The sequence below is a fragment of the Grus americana genome, chromosome 12 (genome assembly GCF_028858705.1).
Source record: "Grus americana isolate bGruAme1 chromosome 12, bGruAme1.mat, whole genome shotgun sequence".
NCBI classification, from domain to species: domain Eukaryota; kingdom Metazoa; phylum Chordata; class Aves; order Gruiformes; family Gruidae; genus Grus; species Grus americana.
The window spans coordinates 8,274,914-8,294,412 of record NC_072863.1 but is presented as its reverse complement, the minus strand read 5'-3'; the positions used below and the strand labels follow the sequence as shown (position 1 = coordinate 8,294,412).

At 40.7% G+C, this 19,499-nt stretch overlaps 1 protein-coding gene and 1 non-coding gene across 4 annotated transcripts; both read right to left on the bottom strand.

Moving 5' to 3' along the window:
- Positions 1-1,700: 1,700 nt before the first annotated feature.
- RBMX (RNA binding motif protein X-linked) lies at positions 1,701-17,766 on the bottom strand. Of its 3 annotated transcripts, XR_008578919.1 has the most exons (10): positions 17,621-17,766; positions 16,036-16,162; positions 15,730-15,836; positions 10,079-10,250; positions 8,865-8,981; positions 8,374-8,488; positions 8,129-8,254; positions 7,949-8,037; positions 5,196-5,284; positions 1,701-2,723 (listed from the first exon to the last, which is right to left on the bottom strand). XR_008578919.1 is itself a non-coding variant. In XM_054839137.1 (9 exons), the coding sequence occupies exons 2-9, from the start codon at positions 16,142-16,144 to the stop codon at positions 7,143-7,145; spliced, it is 1,143 nt and encodes a 380-aa protein (XP_054695112.1). In that variant the 5' UTR covers positions 16,145-16,162; positions 17,621-17,766; the 3' UTR covers positions 6,832-7,142. The 3 variants fall into 3 exon arrangements, 2 of the variants coding, with proteins under 2 accessions (XP_054695112.1, XP_054695111.1); XM_054839137.1 differs by lacking the exons at positions 1,701-2,723; positions 5,196-5,284 and adding an exon at positions 6,832-7,450; XM_054839136.1 differs by lacking the exons at positions 1,701-2,723; positions 5,196-5,284 and adding an exon at positions 6,832-7,450 and having other exon boundaries at positions 7,949-8,052; positions 17,621-17,765.
- LOC129212049 (small nucleolar RNA SNORD61) lies at positions 15,907-15,979 on the bottom strand. The gene has a single exon (XR_008579059.1). It is a non-coding gene; the product is annotated as a small nucleolar RNA SNORD61 (small nucleolar RNA).
- Positions 17,767-19,499: the final 1,733 nt, after the last annotated feature.

Sequence of the window (19,499 nt, the reverse complement as noted above, 5' to 3'; positions counted from 1 at the left end):
TTTGTAACATCACCAGGAAGAAACAAGAATTGCCTTTTTAGGGCTAGACAGACTGTTGACCTTTGCGAGGACATGGGGACAAGTTCCAGCTCTGTGTTGTGTGGAAATACTAGTCATACATCGCTGCAGCCAGTCTGAACAGCAAAGCTGGCTGAAGCTAAATCCCAAAACTCATTACCATCTGGTGAAATAAATCTACAACTATCCACATGTGTGCAAAACATTTCAAATTTATAACTAATTACAAGAACGTTAGTGGTGGTTTTCTTTCCAGTTCTCACAAGCACTACTATTTTGTAGAAGTACTTGCAGTCTCCACTTTTGTTGCTTGCTTTTTCTTTTCCTGAATCTGTAGTAGACAACTGGTAATGCTCATTCATCTACTGGGGATGATCATTTGTATATGGAAGACAGACATCCACTTCAGTATCTAATCAGAACATATGAGTTCTGATGTAAAAAGTATTTCAACACAGGGAAAATTTCACACCTGCTTCATTAAACTCAGTGTTACAAACCTGAACACAGGAGTATTTCACCCGTTCCCCCCTCTAAAGCAAACCTTTTTTGTGTAGCTAGGCAGGCTTAGTTTCAAGACTAATTTCACACGCAGCTGTTGCAGCCAAGCAATGTTAATGGTTGCAACTACAATTGAAATACTTTCCACATCTTGAACACTTACCAACTGCTTGAAAGACTGACCTGGAGACATATGCATATTCAGAAAGCCCCCAAATTTAAGAAATTTCTGTTTAGCCACCTCAAGACCAACTTTAAATCTTTCAGAAAGGACCCATCTTAAAAATGTTCCAGCTTGCTCACCCACCTCTATGCTAAAATAAATTCTGTGGCAAACCCAGGGTATGATGGCATAGCCACTGAGGAAGTTTCTGCTTTGGTCTTTGGAAAAGACTTAACTTTGGTTATTTGTTGACAGTGACAAATCAAATGAATTGGCTCTTGCAGAGTCAACCTCCACCCCCAAGTCACAAATACTTTTATTTGCAGCCTGATTTACACCACTGATGACTTTATAGCACAGCATTATTAAAAAAAAAAAAAAAAGAAAGAAAGAAATGGGGGTGGTCTGTACCCAATCATCAAAGGACTCTGATGGCATATAGATCAGTAACATCACCAGAACAGGAGCAAGTCAAGAACAGTGTTCAGATGTTCAGAAAACATTCCTGAGTGATTCCCCTCAAAGTCACTCACTTCTATGTAACTTGCTTGTTTTTTTCAGCATGAAGGGAAAACACCCAGTACAAAGAAAATGCCGGAATATTTTTCTGCTGCAGAAACTACTGCTGCCTTTCATTTCAACTAGTGACTTTCAATTAAGAAGTCTGAGTCAGCGCATGAGCTAACTTACATTGGTGGTACATGCTCATTATTTAACATTTTAGGCAGGTATCAATCTTTTTTCCTATGACAGCTTCTATGTTGGCATTAGATTTTAGTTAGGATGATCTGGTTTAGTCTAAGCAGCAGTACCCAGACTATAAGCTACTCCTGAAAAAGGAGTCTCTTACGATTACACGATTACAGCATATACTCCTTCTTATGGAAGACACTCTGAGACCACGTTGTAAGAATAAACATCCGTCAATATGTAACACTAGTAATCTTCTCTACCACGCAAGTGTCACTGAGTAACAGGTATTTTATTTTAATTAAAAAAAACCCAAAACCCATAATGCTTTTGTTTAACAGTAAATTTATTAGCCCTGGGAAATACTGCAATTCTACCCATCTGCTACATCCAGGCAGACTTACTCCTAACATCTGCAGTCCGTAACTGAAGTTTAAAGTGATATTCTTAGCCCAAAACCCAAAAGTAGTTTTAAATCCTTAGAGATGGTATGAATGCATTTTGTTTAGCTACTCATTACAAACTGTTAGTTGTTTAAATGAGATCAGTTTATGTCTACCATAGTCAATGGTCAATATACATTTTATTAGCCACAACTGTTTAAGTACTTCAGTCAATCTGACGTTAGTTTTCTACATCAAATACTGGTGCCTGAGGATTCCTCTCACACATTGGCACAACATATACGTAAGATAAAATGCATCAAAACCAAGGCAAAGTTCTGAAGAAAGCATCTTGCTGCAAGAGATGCAGTGCTGTCTGGAGTTTTGTGAGACGCTAGTACATACAAGAACGCTAATTATTCTGGAGATTTATCGTTAGTATCGTCTCAGTACATCAACACTTCCTTCCTCATCCAGAAGACCTGGACAATTATAGAACTGTTCATGTCAAGAGTATAGTAAGTTTCTTGGTGAAGAAGAATTTGTAACAATCTAGTCCTCTGTATTTTAGAGGATTAAAGCTAACTTTTATATAACCTGTTCTTTTTTTTTTTTTCCCAACATAAAGGGAAAGCACCCTACGTAAAGGGCAACCCTGGAATGTTTTTCTGCTGCAGAATCTACTGCTGAATGATGCATGTATACTGACTGAAAAAAAGGCTCACTCTTGACTCTTGGAAGATGTTAGCTACAGCAGACAGCAACTGACTTCTACCTGAGAATTTTTTTATACCCAAGAGATTAGTAGTGCTACTTTCAAAGGCAATTCCTGAATGATAACACAACCACCTAGAACAAATACTGCGTAACTCCACACTCAAAAGCCAAGCTTCATCGGTTGCGTTTTGTTATCCTTCGATTTTTCAAAGCATATCCACTGCTGCACTGCTGCCTTCTAGTCACCGTAACTGAAAAAAGAAAATGTAGGTTAGTACACTCTGAGAAACCAAGAGACAGACAGAAAAACTAAATCATCTTTGAGTTGACTTGTTTTTATATACACAATAAATGTATTTGGATTACATTCAATTTGTCTCAACAGTATGAAAATACATCAATAGCTAACTATAATCGTCAAAACAATATGAAGACTACTTGTAGTAATGCACACTTCTTGTACAACACTGTGTCCAGAGCAAGTACTAAGGAAAGCCTCTGTAATTCCTGTGCATGTCCCCCTCCAAACTCTTGCCTACCACAAAATCCAACCAGCTCTTGACCATCTCCGCATGATACTCGGGAGTCCTGCAATGAACAGGTATACACACCAGTACTAACCTGTATGTAATGATGTGCTATAAAATAAGTAAAACTTGTGATCAAGAAAAGGTGGACAGCTTACTGAATTAGTACAATTACATCCTTATTTTTTTACAAGGTTAGTTATTACCTTTCCTGCCACATAGTCAGTTAAGTTCCATTTACTGCTCCTTAAACTAACATGGTCATCATGCCTGTTGAATTTGGAAAGGTTTATAAGCTGCGGAGTAGGCTGAGAAAGTGTGCTTTTAGTTTTAGTATCTTTATTAATTACAACATGGCCCCCTACCACCAGTAAGTGACAAAACACATCTAGTAAATTGAGAAAAAAGCACTTAATTTTTCCAAAAGAGAGAAGCTTTTTAACTTGCCAAGAGTAATTAACCTTCAGCTTCCCAGCTAATACAGACAATTGAAGTTAATGTGGCACATACATATAAAAAAGTTGAAAACATTCTGACACAAGCTGTATGATGATTTGGCAAAACCTTTTTAAGTTGCCTAGGATGCTGCATATTAAAGTCAGTACTCCATTTCTTTATTAGAGGATTCATCATCTCTATCAGCCTCAAACTGTAAATTTAAAAATTGACTCTTGCCAATTTTTTGCAGGTTGGTGGGGGAGCTTTCTTTTAGACCCATTTCCCTAATCCACTTTGGTGCCATACTACTGACATCAGTGGTTTTTAAATGAAAAAAGGTTAGGGTTTTTAATCTTTAAAACACCTACAGTTGAAACAGTGTCCCTTCCAGTAGGATTTGTTATTTAAGTATTTCAAGCTTAAGAGGAATGTGAAGATAAGGAAAGTAATGCTTTTTTGTTGGTTGAAATTTTATCAAGTGACAGAAAAATAAGGTTGGGTCAGGTAGCAGCTTTTAACTATATGCTTCCTTTGACTCAGAACAGAAAATACCCATGGTACTTCTGTATTTAATCTGAAGTACGATCCAGTACCCTGAAATGAAAGCGTATTTTTCCTTCTTTATCAAGGTAACAGTAGCAATTTATCAGTATTTACCAAAATATTGCTGGCATATTCTGATAAAAGCATTGCACAGATATTTACCTGCTGTTGCTGAGACTCTAAAAAGAATAAACTGTAGGCCAACTGAGATTACAAACATCCTACAGTATGCAACAGAACCTGTCCTTCACACAAAATGAACTTCCCTGAAATCAGTGACCATATGTCAAATTAACACCACTGTACCAACTACAGCTTTTTCTTGTCACCATTTTAAAGTCGGTTCTCAAAAGCAGTATTTGAAACTAACAGCAGAATACGTTCTTGTATTTACAGAGTACTTTCAAAACTAATTAAAAAAATCACATAAAAAGTGCATATACCTCCTATATAAATACTTCCCTTGAAAAAGGGATTTGTCCTTATCCTTCACTCTATAATAAATTTTAACAGATTTTGCAATCATTAAAAGTGATTTCCTTTTTTTTTAAATAATTATTTAGTAGAAAAGTTTTCTGAAAAGGTGTATTGGCATGACAATCACTACCACTTTTTTTTTTTCCTGGTCAGTTATCAGGGAAACAGAAGACATAGCTACTCTTCCACATAAAGTCTGAAGACAGTTGCTCCTAAATCTACTTGAAAAATAATAGAGTAGGCTTCAGAGTCATGAAACACAGTTAACCTACAAAGTCTTAAGCCATTCTGGAGATGCCTGGAAGTTTGCAATTTAATCCAAGGACCTCTGCAGAGATTAATTCCTAATCAAAGATTATACTCAGCATAATCATTAAATTGCACATTATGCACATTTAACAAGACAGATTATACATCTGTACTGACATTTATTGTTCCAATTCAGATTTTTATGGTTTGGTCTTATGAAGATTCCTAGACTAAATACTCTCTGCAGCATGAGTTAAAGTACATTTGTAATCATATTTTATATTCGGCTATAGCCAAACTGGGCCAATTTCTGCAGATAAGAAAGAAGTCTCTGTTATTCGTAACTTGGTAGGCTTTTAAAAAGTCTAAACTTCCTCCTCCAAAATTAAAACAGAAGTTGAAAATATTATTTAGCCACCAATATCAATCCAAATCTATAAATACAGACCCACCAGAAATAATCTTTCCAGCTATTACACTAGTATTTACCTTATGTCTTGGTGCAAGCATCATTCATCTCTGTCATCAACACAGATGAACCAGCATTACTTCCATGGTATCTTCTAGAAGTTATCACCCTGCAATCAAGAGAAGATACAACAAATTGAGAAAAATACATTTATACAGCATGAGTCAACCTATAGTGCTCTCCCCCATTTCAAAAAAGTCACAAGCTTAGGACTGCAGATTATTCTGTTGCAAGTTTTACTACTTCTCTTTTAAGTGGTAGAGGATTCACTGGCTTGAAATGGACTGGGATGGCTTAGTGACAGGTTGCATGGCTTATGGATTCTCATTCCTTTTCAATGGTGCACTGCCATGTTAAATTCTTAAGTTGAACAACAAAATTTACTGAGGACTAAAAAGTAGTACAAAACTTTTGGGTTTGTGCTTTTTTTTTTTTTTTTTTTTTAGTTGGAGGTCTTCATGTCTACTATATTCAAGAGCATCTTTTGAACTTCATGGCTTTACCTGAGTCATAACAACTTGCCACAGGTTCTGCCACATGTACTAGATATCCCTGTAACGCAGTGTCAAACTAAACAGAGTCAGGCATCCAACTAAACGTCAAGTTTGCAATGGCTTGCTTCAAACTCCCAATAGCCGAGGTGGTATTTGTCAATCTAAACCAATTCCTCATTTCACAAGGCTTTAATTTTGTTTAATATAGTATATGCAGCCTCTTTAAGCATCTTCACTGAAAGATACTGGGCACAAAATACCCCCTCCCAACCCTACTTGGCAATATTCTGTCTACAGTGAGCTGCATTATGTCTTTAGTTTCAAAATTGGTGCCATAAATGCTTTTATCCAAGAAGAAATGTTGAATTTTGAGAACTTCTAATGTATTGAAGTATTTCTTTTCCTTTTTTTTTTAAATCTAGACAGCACTTCCATTGCCATAATGTGCAGCTTGTCTTACTGTACTAGAGGAAGATAACTTGATTCAATTTTGACTTAGACTGAAAAACTAGTTTGCTTTGCTTACCATCTTTGCTGTTTCACAGGCATTTGATGCTTTAAATCAGCTGTGGAATGCTGAAAGATTCACTTGTTTTTATGAAGCCATAAGCCTTTGAGAAGTTGGAGAGAAAGACTTCTTTGCTTATCTTATTTTCTCCTTTGGAATCAAAGATGTTCCTTTAAAAGTGAAACACTACAGAGTTGCAAAAATTTGAAACAGTATGAGTAAGCATCGTTTTGCAGCTTCTTTGATGGAATTGGTCAAGGGTTTTTTTTTTTTTATTTTTTTACAGTATTCTGTAGCTGACTTACATGTACATGATTTATTTGGAGGGGAGATCTTTCCAAACTCCCCATGAAACGGAAGGTAGAAAATAGTATTATCCACTTGTTTTTTCAGGTTAAGTGAATGATATCCTCTATTTTTCTTTACACAAGGATCTGAAGGCATTTTGTACTGGGAACACCGTGACTTCAAATTCTAGGCAAAACTGAACTTTGTGTGGAATATCCCCACCACCCTCCAAATCACAAGCAATACTTTTAAGAATGAGATGCTGAACATGTAGAACAATCCATCTCCAGGTTAGATGGTTGGATGTTGTGTGGAAGTTCTTAAGAACTGCTTGTTCCATTCATGAGGAAAATCAGATGGGAAGTGTGGCATTTCAGGGAAACTTTACTTTGAAAATTACAACACTAGTACACAGCTCAAGTTTTATACATTTAACATCTGCTTTTTGAAAGAAATGTTAACAATTTTGAAATGAAATTAAACATTGGTTTAACTTTTCCTCACAAAAGCATAAAAGTCATGGAGGGGAAAACTTAACAGGCAACAATAAAAAAAGGTAAAAACAACTTTTCCTTTTAGTAGTCCCTCTGGTAGTAAAGATAGAACAACTTCCACTTTTCTTTTTTTTTTTTTTTTTGAGAAGTAATCTGTCTTGGTCCAAAAGTTTAAGAGTGTTTTTAGTATCTGCTTCTGCCTCCACCTCTATCGGATCTGCTTCCGCCACGGCCACCACCTCTGGGTGCTCCGCGGCTTGAACTACTGTAAGAATCACGAGGAGGTGGATAGCCCCTTTCCATAGATGGGGGAAGACCCCTGTCTTGTCTTCCAACACGATCACGGCCACTTGAGTAGACATCACTTCTGCTGCTTGAGTAACTTTCTCGGCTTCCATATCCATCTCGTGTGCTGCCGTAATCATCATATCGACTGCTTCCACCATAAGATGGCGGGGGCCCTCGTGCAGGTGGAGCACTACGTGAGTTACCTGCAGGGTCAATGGTCAGGTAATATGGCAACACCATAAGTTATATATAACAATTTCAATCTGAATTTACAGAATTGCTGTATTAAATGTTTACGGCTACTCTTTCGTATGTATTGAGATGTTCTTAACAATCTGCCACGTTAATGGTATTTAAAGTGGGGATTGCATATCAGGCAGTGAGTGGATTTTAAGACTCTGAAGGAATGAAGACGGTGTTTATTCAGGCAGGCTCTTTACTGGGTATTCCAGAACAGCTTGTTATTTTAGAGAAGAAACTCAGCCATATTTTCCAGAGATAGTTGCAATTCTGAACTGTAGACTTTGCTTCTTTAGCTTACAGCTTATTTAACAAGATGATCAAATGATAACCAACTGCACTTTCACTGTAAGGGGAAAAAAGAGTGTGCCACTTCCCCCTAAAACACGAGCAACCTAGTAAAAGTCGGGTTTTGTGACACCTGTACAAATTACTACATGATCCTCAAAATGGATTCTTACCATAACTCTCATAGGAATCTCTGTAGGAGCCTCCACTTGGATGATCCGAGTAGTCTCTGTCACGTCCACCACCGTATCCATCACGATCACTATAGGAGGAAAGACTACTAAGACTTAGTACAAATCAGTGGGATCACAGCAAGAATCAAATGACAGGGAGAAAAATCCAACAGTAGGTACCTATATCCCCTAGAGGGGTATTCATCACGTGAACTGGAATGACCATAATCACGATATGCATAGTCTCGTGGAGGTGGCGCGTAGTCCCGTGTATCTCTGGAACTGGGATAATCTCTGCTTGAGTAACTACAAAGAACAATAATTGAGATGTTAGCTACATGTCACGCCTCAAAAGATCAGAGATCAAAATCCTTCTCTGAACAACAACAAAAAAATGGCAGAACAGAATTAGTAAAAGAATTTACCCGTCTTTAGTGCTATAGCCATCATCTCTTGGAGACATGTAGACATCTCTTCGTGATGGCATTGGTTCTCTGCGTGGAGGACCACCGTAACTGTCTCTTCCACGTGACACAGGAGCTTAAGAGAAACAGTCCACATTTTTTAACTTAATTAGCATTTAGCCACACAGAAGACTCCTCAAGGCAGGTGAGTATTAGCAGACTGTTTATAGTGATTTAAACATATCTCCACAGCCTACATTTATAATGCTTTTTCTGCTTGTACAGTTTTAAAGCATCACTAGAAGGAACATTCTCATCTAATCACAGCAAATTGTTCCAAATAGCTACAAAATTATACTGGTATGAAGAAACTGATGGATTAGAAAAACAATACACTAAATTCTACTATATCTGCTGTGGGCTAACTAGAATCAATGATTTGCAACAGTTCCTGAAAAAAGATCAAGGTGCTACAGCTGACTTAGCAACAAAATAATTCAGGAAGTCCTTACCTCTTCCTCCCATACTACTGCTACGTACTGGTCCTGAAGGTGCAGATCTTTTAGGTGGAGGGCCTCCACTTCGTGGAGGTGGACCTCTCTTCATGGGAAGAGGCCCTCGAGAAGACCCTAGAAGAATAAGCCATGAACCAACTTGTTATTTCTGTGATACTCACCTGCATGCCCCTAAAGCCTGAACTACAATAACCTAGGCACTGTTATTATCAATATGTGATCAAGAGTAAACCTCTAAAATTATACCTCAAAGCCTTCTCTTGGGTTTTGGCCACTACTAGATGCTACTAGCAGAACTGAGAGCTCACCAAGTTAACTTTTCCATAGCCTAAATTGTTGTCAAGAACTGTCTTTTAGAACTTATCCAAAAGCCACACGGTGTGACACAAGGGAGAAAGACAGCTGATATCTATAATCAGTCACAGCTTAAATGCTCAACAAGTTACTGGTCTCAGAAGACAAGAGCCACCTGGGAAGATGTACTAGAGAAGATCCTACAGAGAGGAAACAGAGGCACAAGAAGAGTCTGTAGAACCTACTACACAGACTCTTCAAGACAGGAGTTTTCACTATTTCCAGGGGGGTTTTTTTCTGCATTACAGCTTTTACTGTTTTACCTCAGGTGCTGCTTGCTTTCTTTCAAGTGATAGTTTTGTTTTGATACTGAAGTGTCTCTGAGTAAATGGCTATATTTTAAATTAAAGAATACCCAGTATCAAGTAACATACTATCCTTCCACTTCAGAAAGCCTCAACTCAACACACTACTATTTTGTAACAACAAGCAAGGCTTAGCATCCCTAACTCCCACTATGATCTGTAAGGATCAGTCCTAGAATTTAATAAGTTTAGACCTGTTGCTAGTAAGAATGAAAGGCAGTTCCCTTTCCCTGGTGGAAGATAATCACTTTGAACACCAGAAAGCTTCCTTTCTCACGTGCAGGGCAGGAGTTTTGCTTTTCTTTCATAGCCAAAAGTCAAGTGTAGTGTTAGTTGTAGAAGGGAATCTTCATATTTGAAAGCCTTTTCTTAAGGTGTACTTGCCTAATAAAAATTTGACTAAACTGCTGAGATCAGATTTCATCATTTTAATAAAGAACAAGGAGTGCACTATTCGGCTGTTTGACTTTTTTCCAGTAGGATTATTGTCATCTTCCAATGGGATTGTCTTGTATGTTGTCCAAGTATATAATGAGAGAGGTAAATACATACCCAAGTGACTCCCTCTTGAAGGTGGTCCTCTCGCGCCACTTCCGCCTCTTCCACCTCTAAGGCCCCTGGGAGGACCTCTGCTTCGTGGAGGGGGTGGTGGCCCACGCCTACCACCACTTTCAAAGGATGGCTTGGTTGCTTGTTCCACTTTAATTGCTTTCCCATCTAATGACTAAAGAAGAAGCTGCTTTACTTACTGCTCAGTCATGTTTGTATTTCTTAAATTAAGCCCCTCTTGCTTCACTATAATAGGGCTTCCATTTTACAAAGTTAGAGCAACTCTAGAACTGATTTCAGTCTTCAGTATTAGTCCCCATGTACTCAGCAGCATGTTGGGCCTAATTTATACAGTACTTCATTCTTGTGGTATTGATGGAAAAAAAATACAGAGCAGCATCAGAAAGGACTTTCAGTGAAAACACAAGTGTCCAATGATTACGGCAGCCCCATGTCATTTATTCTGTAAATGAAACACGATTTATGATCTCCAATTTACTTTCAATTGCCACGGACTTTTGTACCAAACTAGGACTGCACCAGTAGTTACAGGATTAAGCTGAAGGTATCTTAGCTTCAGTTGGGGTTTCTGGCAATGGGGAGGCCGTTTAGTACATTTTCTTCATGTCCTGATAAAACGGTGATCACTGAAGTAGTCAGAAGTAATGTCAGCATCTACAAAGCAGACAGACTATAATTGACCCCTCTTTTCTACTGTTTCAAGCTGGGTTTTCAAAAAAGGTGACTGTCACAATTTACTCTATTACTTGCATTTCCAGAGTGGAGGGGCTTTGTGGTGTGGGTTTTTTTGTTTTTGTGGAAACAAGTGGGAGCTTTTTCTGGAAAACACACCTGCAGTAACAGGAACTCTGCAGCCAACTATTATACCTCACACATAAGCAGGTGGCAAGACTTATTGAGTAACTCAACCTAATTAATCAAATTTCTGTATAATCTTTCAGACACCACACATTTGGTAATTATAGCAGAGCCAAGATCACAAGCTCTACTGAAGTTAGGTTACTGCCATCTATTCTGACAAACATGGTTTATTTGCCTTTTTTTAGCAGTTAAATATTTAACTCTGCTATGACAACTAATGAATTATACAGGCAGGAAGTGTTATTACACTTCCTTGCTGCAATAAATGAACAAGAACATGACTGCTAGTAATGTCTTACTCTGAACTGGTGATGGTTTTTTACTGAGGTACTGAATATTTTTTGTTCTTCACTAAAATCTAGCCCTCTCTGAAATCATCCACTTTAGTAGTTCATGCATTCTGCCACCATATGTAGTTGTTAACTACTGTTTGAAAAACTTTGTATATACATAAACAGGTCCAACTTGATCCATTGTGAGGAAAAAAGTTAAATACTACCAAAGTTATATTGGTTTTGGCTTCGACTTAAGTAAAATATTTTACTTATGGAAGGTTCCTCAAAAAGCTTTTTGGCACAACAAGCTGAAACATTCCAGGTGTGAGCATCAGTACCTCTAATCACTGGAACTTCTCAGTTTGTATCATTATTCTTTTACCATCAGCATTCATCTTGTCTCAGTCATTCTTCTCAAAACAAGAATAGTAGGCTTGAAGCCTTAAGGTTTGTCATGACCACTGCTGTCCTCAATTTCATGACAGATTCCTGACAGTTTATTTCAAGTTTGGAAACCAAACACCATCCCCTTCTGCTAGCATGGGTTCTGAAAACCCGCATACTAGGTCAAAGTTCTTTCCTCTTTTATGTAGGAGGTAGCTTTCCTTATAATTTCTCCTCCTATTTCTTTCTGCCTCGCACTTATGCGTCTTACCTAGGCAAGAGATAGGTCTCTCTTGAAACTGCTTTATGCAAGCAGTCTTAAAAAGCTATGCCTAAGGTCCAAAATGACCTTTTATTAGGTCCAAGTTGTTTTTTTTTTTAATTAACCAGAAGGTATGTCAAAGTTTGTCCTATTTTAAAGCAGAGGGGACAACTTTGTTGTATAGGTTCTTAAGTCAAAGAAGAAAGGTGTCATCTCACTGAACAGTTAAAATTCACACAAGCCATCTCAGAATAAAGAAATTTTTTCAAGGAGCCCAAAGCACCAGCTGTCAATATGAACACTCATTAGTTGGTGTTTATAACCTTGATTCAGAGTGTTACAGTAGCATTTTTAGTAAGATATGGGCACCATAAAGCAGAGTCACCTTGGTGCTAAAAAGCAGGAAAGTCATTTAAGATAGAAGTCATTTAAGGATAATAATAGATTGGCAATCATAAAAACTCCTGTATGTGGAATGAACAATCTACACAGCTTTGTAAGGTGAGCCAGGGAACCTTAACCAAAAAGAATTAGAGTACTGCCCTGCAAACTGTTCCACATTCCAACAGAAAAGATGAGTGAAATCTGGAAAGTTTTGGGAGTGGGGCAGAAAAAGTATTCCAAAGAAACGGTTACAGAAAAACTTGCATGAAACTGCAACCTAACACAGCACAGGGCTTTCCTCTCCAATGGATCATTTTACTGTTGATGCTGCAGTGATTCCACCATTTCTGCACGTTCCTTGATGGCACATCAAGCAGGCTTCCTTTCACCAAATAAATTCAAGGACTGAAGATCATTTCTTATCGGGCTGAGCTTCTACATATTGTATTGTTTCTTCACCAAAAAGAACTGGTAACAGTTTCTGTTGATTAGAGGAAGACAACCTTCTATAGCGCTGAGTACAGTTTAGACTGTTGTTTCAATTGTAGTATCTGCTTCCAATCTCTTAACACAGTCCAGCTGGCTTGGCAGGTCTACACTGGAATTAAGTCTTTTGACTTGTCCCAGACATTTCCTCTAGGGTCAGATTCTCTTTAATTATCCATTTTGTCCTCAGGACTTAAAACCAAATGATCATGAGAACAGCCTGCTGCACAGAATGACCACTACAGACTTGGGAGTATTCACACTTGTGTCCATATAAGCATGTGCATTTCGTGACATTACAATGTAGACTCGTTTACCATGCAATTAAGGTGGTTCTTAAAGAAGGCTAATAATTTGCTATGATTATGTACTTCTAACATTTCTTCAGCACTGCTCAGACATGCTAACATTGATCCAATTCTGCAGAGAAAGTAATTCAAGTGAAAAATCTCCACCCCGACTCTAAAATCATTATCTCCTGACCTCTTTCTGCAGGACTGAAATTAATCTTTAATAAGCAAGCTTAGGCTAGTCTATTCTTGTCCCATTTTAGAATGAAATATAATTAACCCTCTTCCCTCCCCTCACCCAGGAAGGAGCAAAATGTTGGATATACGTTTCTCATGAACATTTGCAAAGCTAAATATCAAATCCAAATTTACTCTTGCAGAATCAAAGTCAGCCTCTTCTACTGGCTGTAACTTTGAATTCCTTTGGAATGAGAGAATGAGCAACATGCTGGTGATGCAGAACACGTCCCCCTGGCTAGACGGGTCAACTAACTCCTTACAGACTGCTTGATCTATTGTCTGCACAGTGCTTCTGCTGCTTCTTCTTAAGTGTAATTCTCATGAGCACTCCAATCCATCATTTCCAAATGGACAGAATTCCCAGTTCTGATTTATTAGTGAGCTCTTCCCACAGCCTGCCTCAAACATTGCTCCTCAGATCTAGAACATGGAGTCTTTTTCAGGTACAAGCAGTACTTATTGTCCAGAACACTTTCTGAAGATGATGATGAGAGACAGCCTCACGAACATCTTCCACATCTTTCATATCCATGGTCGAACCAAGCTAGACCAGTATAGAACTGCACTGTAGCACAGCAGCACCTAAGGTTTACATTAAAAAGGTCACTCTAGGCCAAATCCCAAGTGAGGATGTTCTTTTCATACACTACTTGCTGTTCAAATTTCAAAGCAGATGAAGGCTTTTTTAGATTTGCAGTGTTGAAGACAGAAACTGTGAGAATGATGATCCACACAGCAGTACTTTCTAGCATTTCTTGACAGTGATGCAGACAGTGCATTCCAGAACGTGTAGACATTACCTCAGCCACATTCAGTCTCATTTAACTACTATACTAAGCATTACTTCCCTGAATGTTTCCAGTGTGACTGAGCACATGCCACAACATTCACGATTTAGAACAGTTGGTGATTATTTTCAGAGGGATTTTCATTTGAAAGTTGCACTCCATACTTAGGATTAGTGACTGAACTCCTTTCAGTCTGATAATTAGTTGTTGGTGCTTGAAGTTACCTTGGGTGAGGGTTCAGTGTAATTACTACTTCAGAGGAAATCAGTGTTTAACTGCAGTAAACAAGTCTTCAGAACTGCAGCAAACTACACAACGGAGAAATAAATTCAATAAAAGGAGCACCTCTAAGGATGTTTAGGCCAGTACAGAAGGGACATTATCTGACTTGTCACCCTCTGCTTTGACAGAAACTAACTTGTTTAAAAAGGAAGCAAGTCTCCAAAGAAAGTAACACTAATTGTCATGAGGTTGTCATGAAGCACCCAGAAACTCAGTACACAGAGCAGAAAGTCTGCTGTAACGCAAAACAAGGAAGTTTTACTATTTGTGTTCACTGTGAACACCAGAACAAGCTAATTTTCTTATTCTCAAAGTGCAAATACTCATTTTGCTTCACTTACTGACTGCAATAACTGACATTTTTCTTTCGCTTCAACATCTTACACTAACAAGACAAAGCTATCAATATCCCAAGCATTAATCATAATCAGTAGAGGCTTCTTCATGAATGGCATCTCAGAGACACTGCTTACAGAAAGGCCAACGCAGCATGACCTTAACACAACTGTTCAGATTATGCATGAAAGATTAGTCTGAAATTCAAGTTAACTGACAAGACAGCCTGAAGAGACAGCACCTCTGTGAAGATAATAACCAGCTGTTGACCATTAAGTTGCAAACTTGCATCTACCTTTTTCAAACACATGCTGGAACAGACACAGACCACAATAGCCTACAATCCTTTGACAAACTACCCCGGTATTTATCTCAGAACTTTTGCTCCAAATTCTCAGGTTTTTCTTTTTAAAGAGATTACATATGCATTCAATTTTTACTTCCTCTTAAGTCATATCTTTGCATTGTAGAGTATAAACAAGCAAATTCACTTGCTGGCTAACTGCAAAGGTATTTCACATTAACTGGCAAGACACTCCTCATACATGCCAAGTAGATTGATGATGCAACTCACAAATGTATGAAGATATCTACAGATGACAAGATAGAGCATCAACACTTCAGCACAGTAGGGAAGTCACATTAAACCCATGTTAAGGGAAACATCAATAGTTTTCAGGTCAGTCACTTCCCTGAAGTGTAATTTACACAGTACTGTATTCAAATGTGATAAAACAAAAAGATTATAGGAGATATGCAAGAATCAAGAGCTGACTACTAGAAAGCCCTCCATCACCAACAAAAAAAAAAAAAGAGAGATATTATAATTGACTGACCACCAGACTTCACTTTCTACTGTCAAATCCAGAATCAGGAAAAAGTGATTCCAGCTTAATGGAAGAGAGACATTTTGCCACATTTAAAGCTGACTTCTCTCCAGAATCTTCTAACCCACTGTCTTTCCAACTTTTATTACTAGTTAATTTACCCCAAAGATCAATATTGCTGGTAAGAACAGCGACATACGATTGGTCTTAATTCCTACCTTTCCATTCATATCTCTGGCAGCATCTTTTGCATCTGCTGGACTCTCAAATGTGACAAACGCAAATCCTCTGGACTTGTTGGTTTCACGATCTTTCATCAAAAGGACTGCAGAAAAAAAGACAGGTTACCCTTTCCTGTAATGAGGCAGTAAGACTTAACCTTTATTTAACCTTTTAAGCTCAGGACTTCTTAGAGGACATGAAAGCACCATCATTTCAGATGATCACTGCCAAAAAAGTCATCACAGCTATGTTGTTGCTTTATATTTTGTAGTGTCTTAAAACAGCAAGGTTTTTCTTTTTACCTTCCACAATGCGTCCATATTTGCCAAATACAGCCTCAAGGGCTTTTTCATTAGTCTCTGTGTTCAGGCCTCCAATGAACAGCTTCCCAGGACGATCTGCTTCAACCATTTTGATTCCACAAATGACCTATTAAAAGCAGAAGGTTGTTATTAACAAAACATCAGACTGCAACAGATATTTCCATACCATCTCATGGAATATAAATGACTTCTTTCCTCAAAACCACAAGCTAATTTTCTTTAGCAAGATGTCAATTAAGAGATATGAGGTGTAAAGGACAAAATTAAAATTTTTAGACTGAAGCAACTAGAAGTAGCACTGCCTTCAGTTACTTCTTCACATTACTTAGTCTACTTCAAATATGGATTAACTTTAAAGAGTGCAACACAGCACTGATGAAAACTCTCTTAAGATCAAGTAGTACTGACGAATGTGAAAAGTCTTTCAGAGTTACTGTTTCTTTGCCCTCGATGGTAATCCTAGCACTCCCTCCCTCTAAATCCTGACACAGATGCTTCAAAAAAAACTTACTTAATATGTCAAATAATACCAAAATATTAACTTTACTGTCACATTGGGCCAGTATTCTAAATTAAGCTCATTCTTTAAATTATTTAATGTACGTTGACACTACGCCAAAGTCCTGGCCTACATAATATGTCAGCCTGAACAGATACCAGACCATCACTGCAGTTCTACACAGCACGGCAGCGAAGCCACGGCTAAACCAAGGTGGGGGAGGACTGACTTTAAAATAAAATAAAAAAAAAGCCGAAGACAAAGCAAAGCCTCCAAATGCCTGGCAAAGCGCCTGCCGCCTGTGGACAGCTATTACCCGCACGCTTCCAGCCCTGTGGCGGGAAAGCCGCAGCAGGGCGTCCTGAGGGACTGCGCTGCTCCCCAGCACACGGGGGGCGCCGGGCCGGAGCAGCCCCCAGAGGCGGGAGGCCGGAGGGGGACGGGCCGCCCAGGAGGCCGCAGCGCGCGCGGACGCCTCCCGCCCCCTCCCCCGCCTCTACCCCACGAAGGCGCGGGGCGGGCCGGGGGGTGGGGGGGGTGTCGGACCCTCCGCGGTCTCCAGGCACCTCCACAAAATGGCGGCCACCTTTGGCAGGGACTCTTCTCCCTCCCGGCGCCAAGCGACCGCTTCGGCGCTAACCCGACAGCACACCTCAACCCCCATTTGGAACAATGCTCCCGGCCCTCCAGGAACGGCCGCCGCCATTCCTTCGTTCTCCCCGGGGATGCCGAGGTCCACGCGGCAGGACCTCAAGCAGAACCCCCCGCAACTAAAATGGCGTCCACAGCGCCTCACGCGGTTGGGACCCCCCCCCCCCGCCCCACCACAGCCGCATCGCGCCCGGCACCCTACACGGGGCCAGACGGACAAGGAAGGCAGGCCTGGTTCCGCCGCGCCTCGCCTCAGGCCCGCAGCAGCGGGCGTGCGGAACACAGTTCCCTCACTCACAGACCGGACCGTTCGCCGCGCCGCCACCTTCCACGGCCCACCCCCGCCGCGCAGGGCCCCGCTCTCCCCCTGCCCAGAGCCCCCAAGGCCTGCTCAGCGCGCCTGCCGGCACTCACCTCCGCTCCGAACGAACTGCAACTGCGCAATGAGAGCGAACAAAGGCGCTGCAGGCCTTTATACCGCTGACGTCACCAGCCGGCCAGGGCCCCGGATGCACGCGGCGGCCAGCCCGGCGGGGGGGCGGCGGCGCCGGGGTCTCTCTCGAGCCGGCGCGGAGCTCCAGCCGCAGGGCCGCTCAGCTGAGGCCTCCCGCGGCGGCGCGGAGCGGCTTGTCGGAGGGCTGCGGGGCCCGGAGCACCCCGTCCTGCTTGGAGATGGGGCATGCACCAGCCGGGGGTGGCGGGGGGCGTGAGCCGCCATCAATGAGCGCAATTTGATGCTCCCGGCTAGGAAAGGCGGGCCGCTGCCGGCAGCGCTTCCCTTTGTCCGCCCGCCCAGCCGCTGGCGGGCGCGGCAGCTTTTCGGCCCGCTTCTGAGCGGGACGCCCGGAGGAGTGGTAGCTTCGCTACTTTGGCAGCAAAATCACTCCCAGTAGGGTCGGTTTAACTTTGGGGAAGCGTCTGTGCGGGAGGTTAACCCTGCCCTGCTAAAGCCGTCTCAAGGCGGTTTTAGTTAATTTACTTAATGTGTCAATACCCCTTCCTCGGAAACTGAAGTAAGTGTAGTTTAAAATTAAATATGTTATTGATAACACAAAGGTTTGCATTGGGTCAACTAACTCAATTTTTTATTATATCTGAGGCTGAATAGCAGCTATTTTGCTGACTAAACCTCATAGGTGAAAAGTTGGGAGGAAGTCTGTGCATACAAAATGGATTAAGTTTTCATAATTTGAATTTGGAGATTATCCAAATTGGTATTAATCAGTCAACAAGGCCTATTTTCTTAGAGTCACTGAGTCTCATTACCACTGTCTTTTAATTCAAAAACAAAAATGGATTTTTCTGTTACCTTCAAACTAAATGATAGAAACAAAAAGGAAGTTGCCTGATGATGTGTTCTGTGTGGTTTTTAAATGAGGTAGCTATTTTGCAAGTCTGTCTGTCTCCATTTGTTACCTTTTATAAAAATTCCAGAAGCACGGTGAACATGGTGACTGAAAACTGGTAGCCAGGACCTGTAACTAACACCTATTCCTACTCCTTGAAGAACGACCCTTAGAGTTGATTTCTACAAGATACTAAAGAATTGCAGGTTCCTTGAACATTTTAGGATTTCATATAGCTCCTGACTCACCCTTGTGTAGTGAGGGTACAGTGCCAAGATGTATCACAGGTAAGTTATTTAATACATCTGGTTCCCAAGCTGAAATCCCACTAGGATTAGCCAGAGGACTGAGAACAGAACTTCAAGAAGTCCCTGACCCCAGGTTTGAGTAACAGGATGTCAATGGCCAGTCCTGCGCATTCCCAGGGATTTGCAGTGCTGAGGGACGTCTGTCCGGTCTGAGGAGCTGGTCTCCAGAGCCACTCCACGTTCCTGTACTGCACCTGCATCAGCTGTGCGAGGATGCCAGGTGGGCTTTCCTCAGGCCTTTCAATGGGTATCTGTGCTGTAGAGCAGGCAGTGGTGCCCGGTACCTGTTCAGGGTCTTGCTTGTATATACAAGATCCCTTTCCTTACAGATGCCATACATGTCTTCATAGAGAAGTCCCATGGGCTGGCAGGACTCCACAATAGACCTGCTAGGAGCGGAAATGCCACCTTTCTCAGTTGTATCTCCTGCCCTTCTGACTCCTCCCCACACTATTATTTGTACCAGCGGCATGGAGGGGTAGGAAGGGATGGGTGGTATTGAAGCAACCAGAAATGGTGGTGTAGTTTCCTAGGTCGTGTTGTCTTCTAAAAGTCAAAGACAAAGAGTATGGTCCACTGGCATGGTACCTTATCCACTTCCTTAACGTATGGAATGGACATTGCTCAACTCCTCTGTGA

Bases quoted from the DNA above. Each gene is read 5' to 3' on its own strand.
- RBMX (XM_054839136.1), bottom strand. From the start codon at position 16,144: ATGGTTGAAGCAGATCGTCCTGGGAAGCTGTTCATTGGAGGCCTGAAC. The intron at 15,837-16,035 runs GTAAAAAGAAAA...TTTTTTCTGCAG, and splicing joins ATATGGACGCATTGTGGAAG to TCCTTTTGATGAAAGATCGT. The intron at 10,251-15,729 runs GTAGGAATTAAG...CTTCTTCTTTAG, and splicing joins CCAGAGATATGAATGGAAAG to TCATTAGATGGGAAAGCAAT.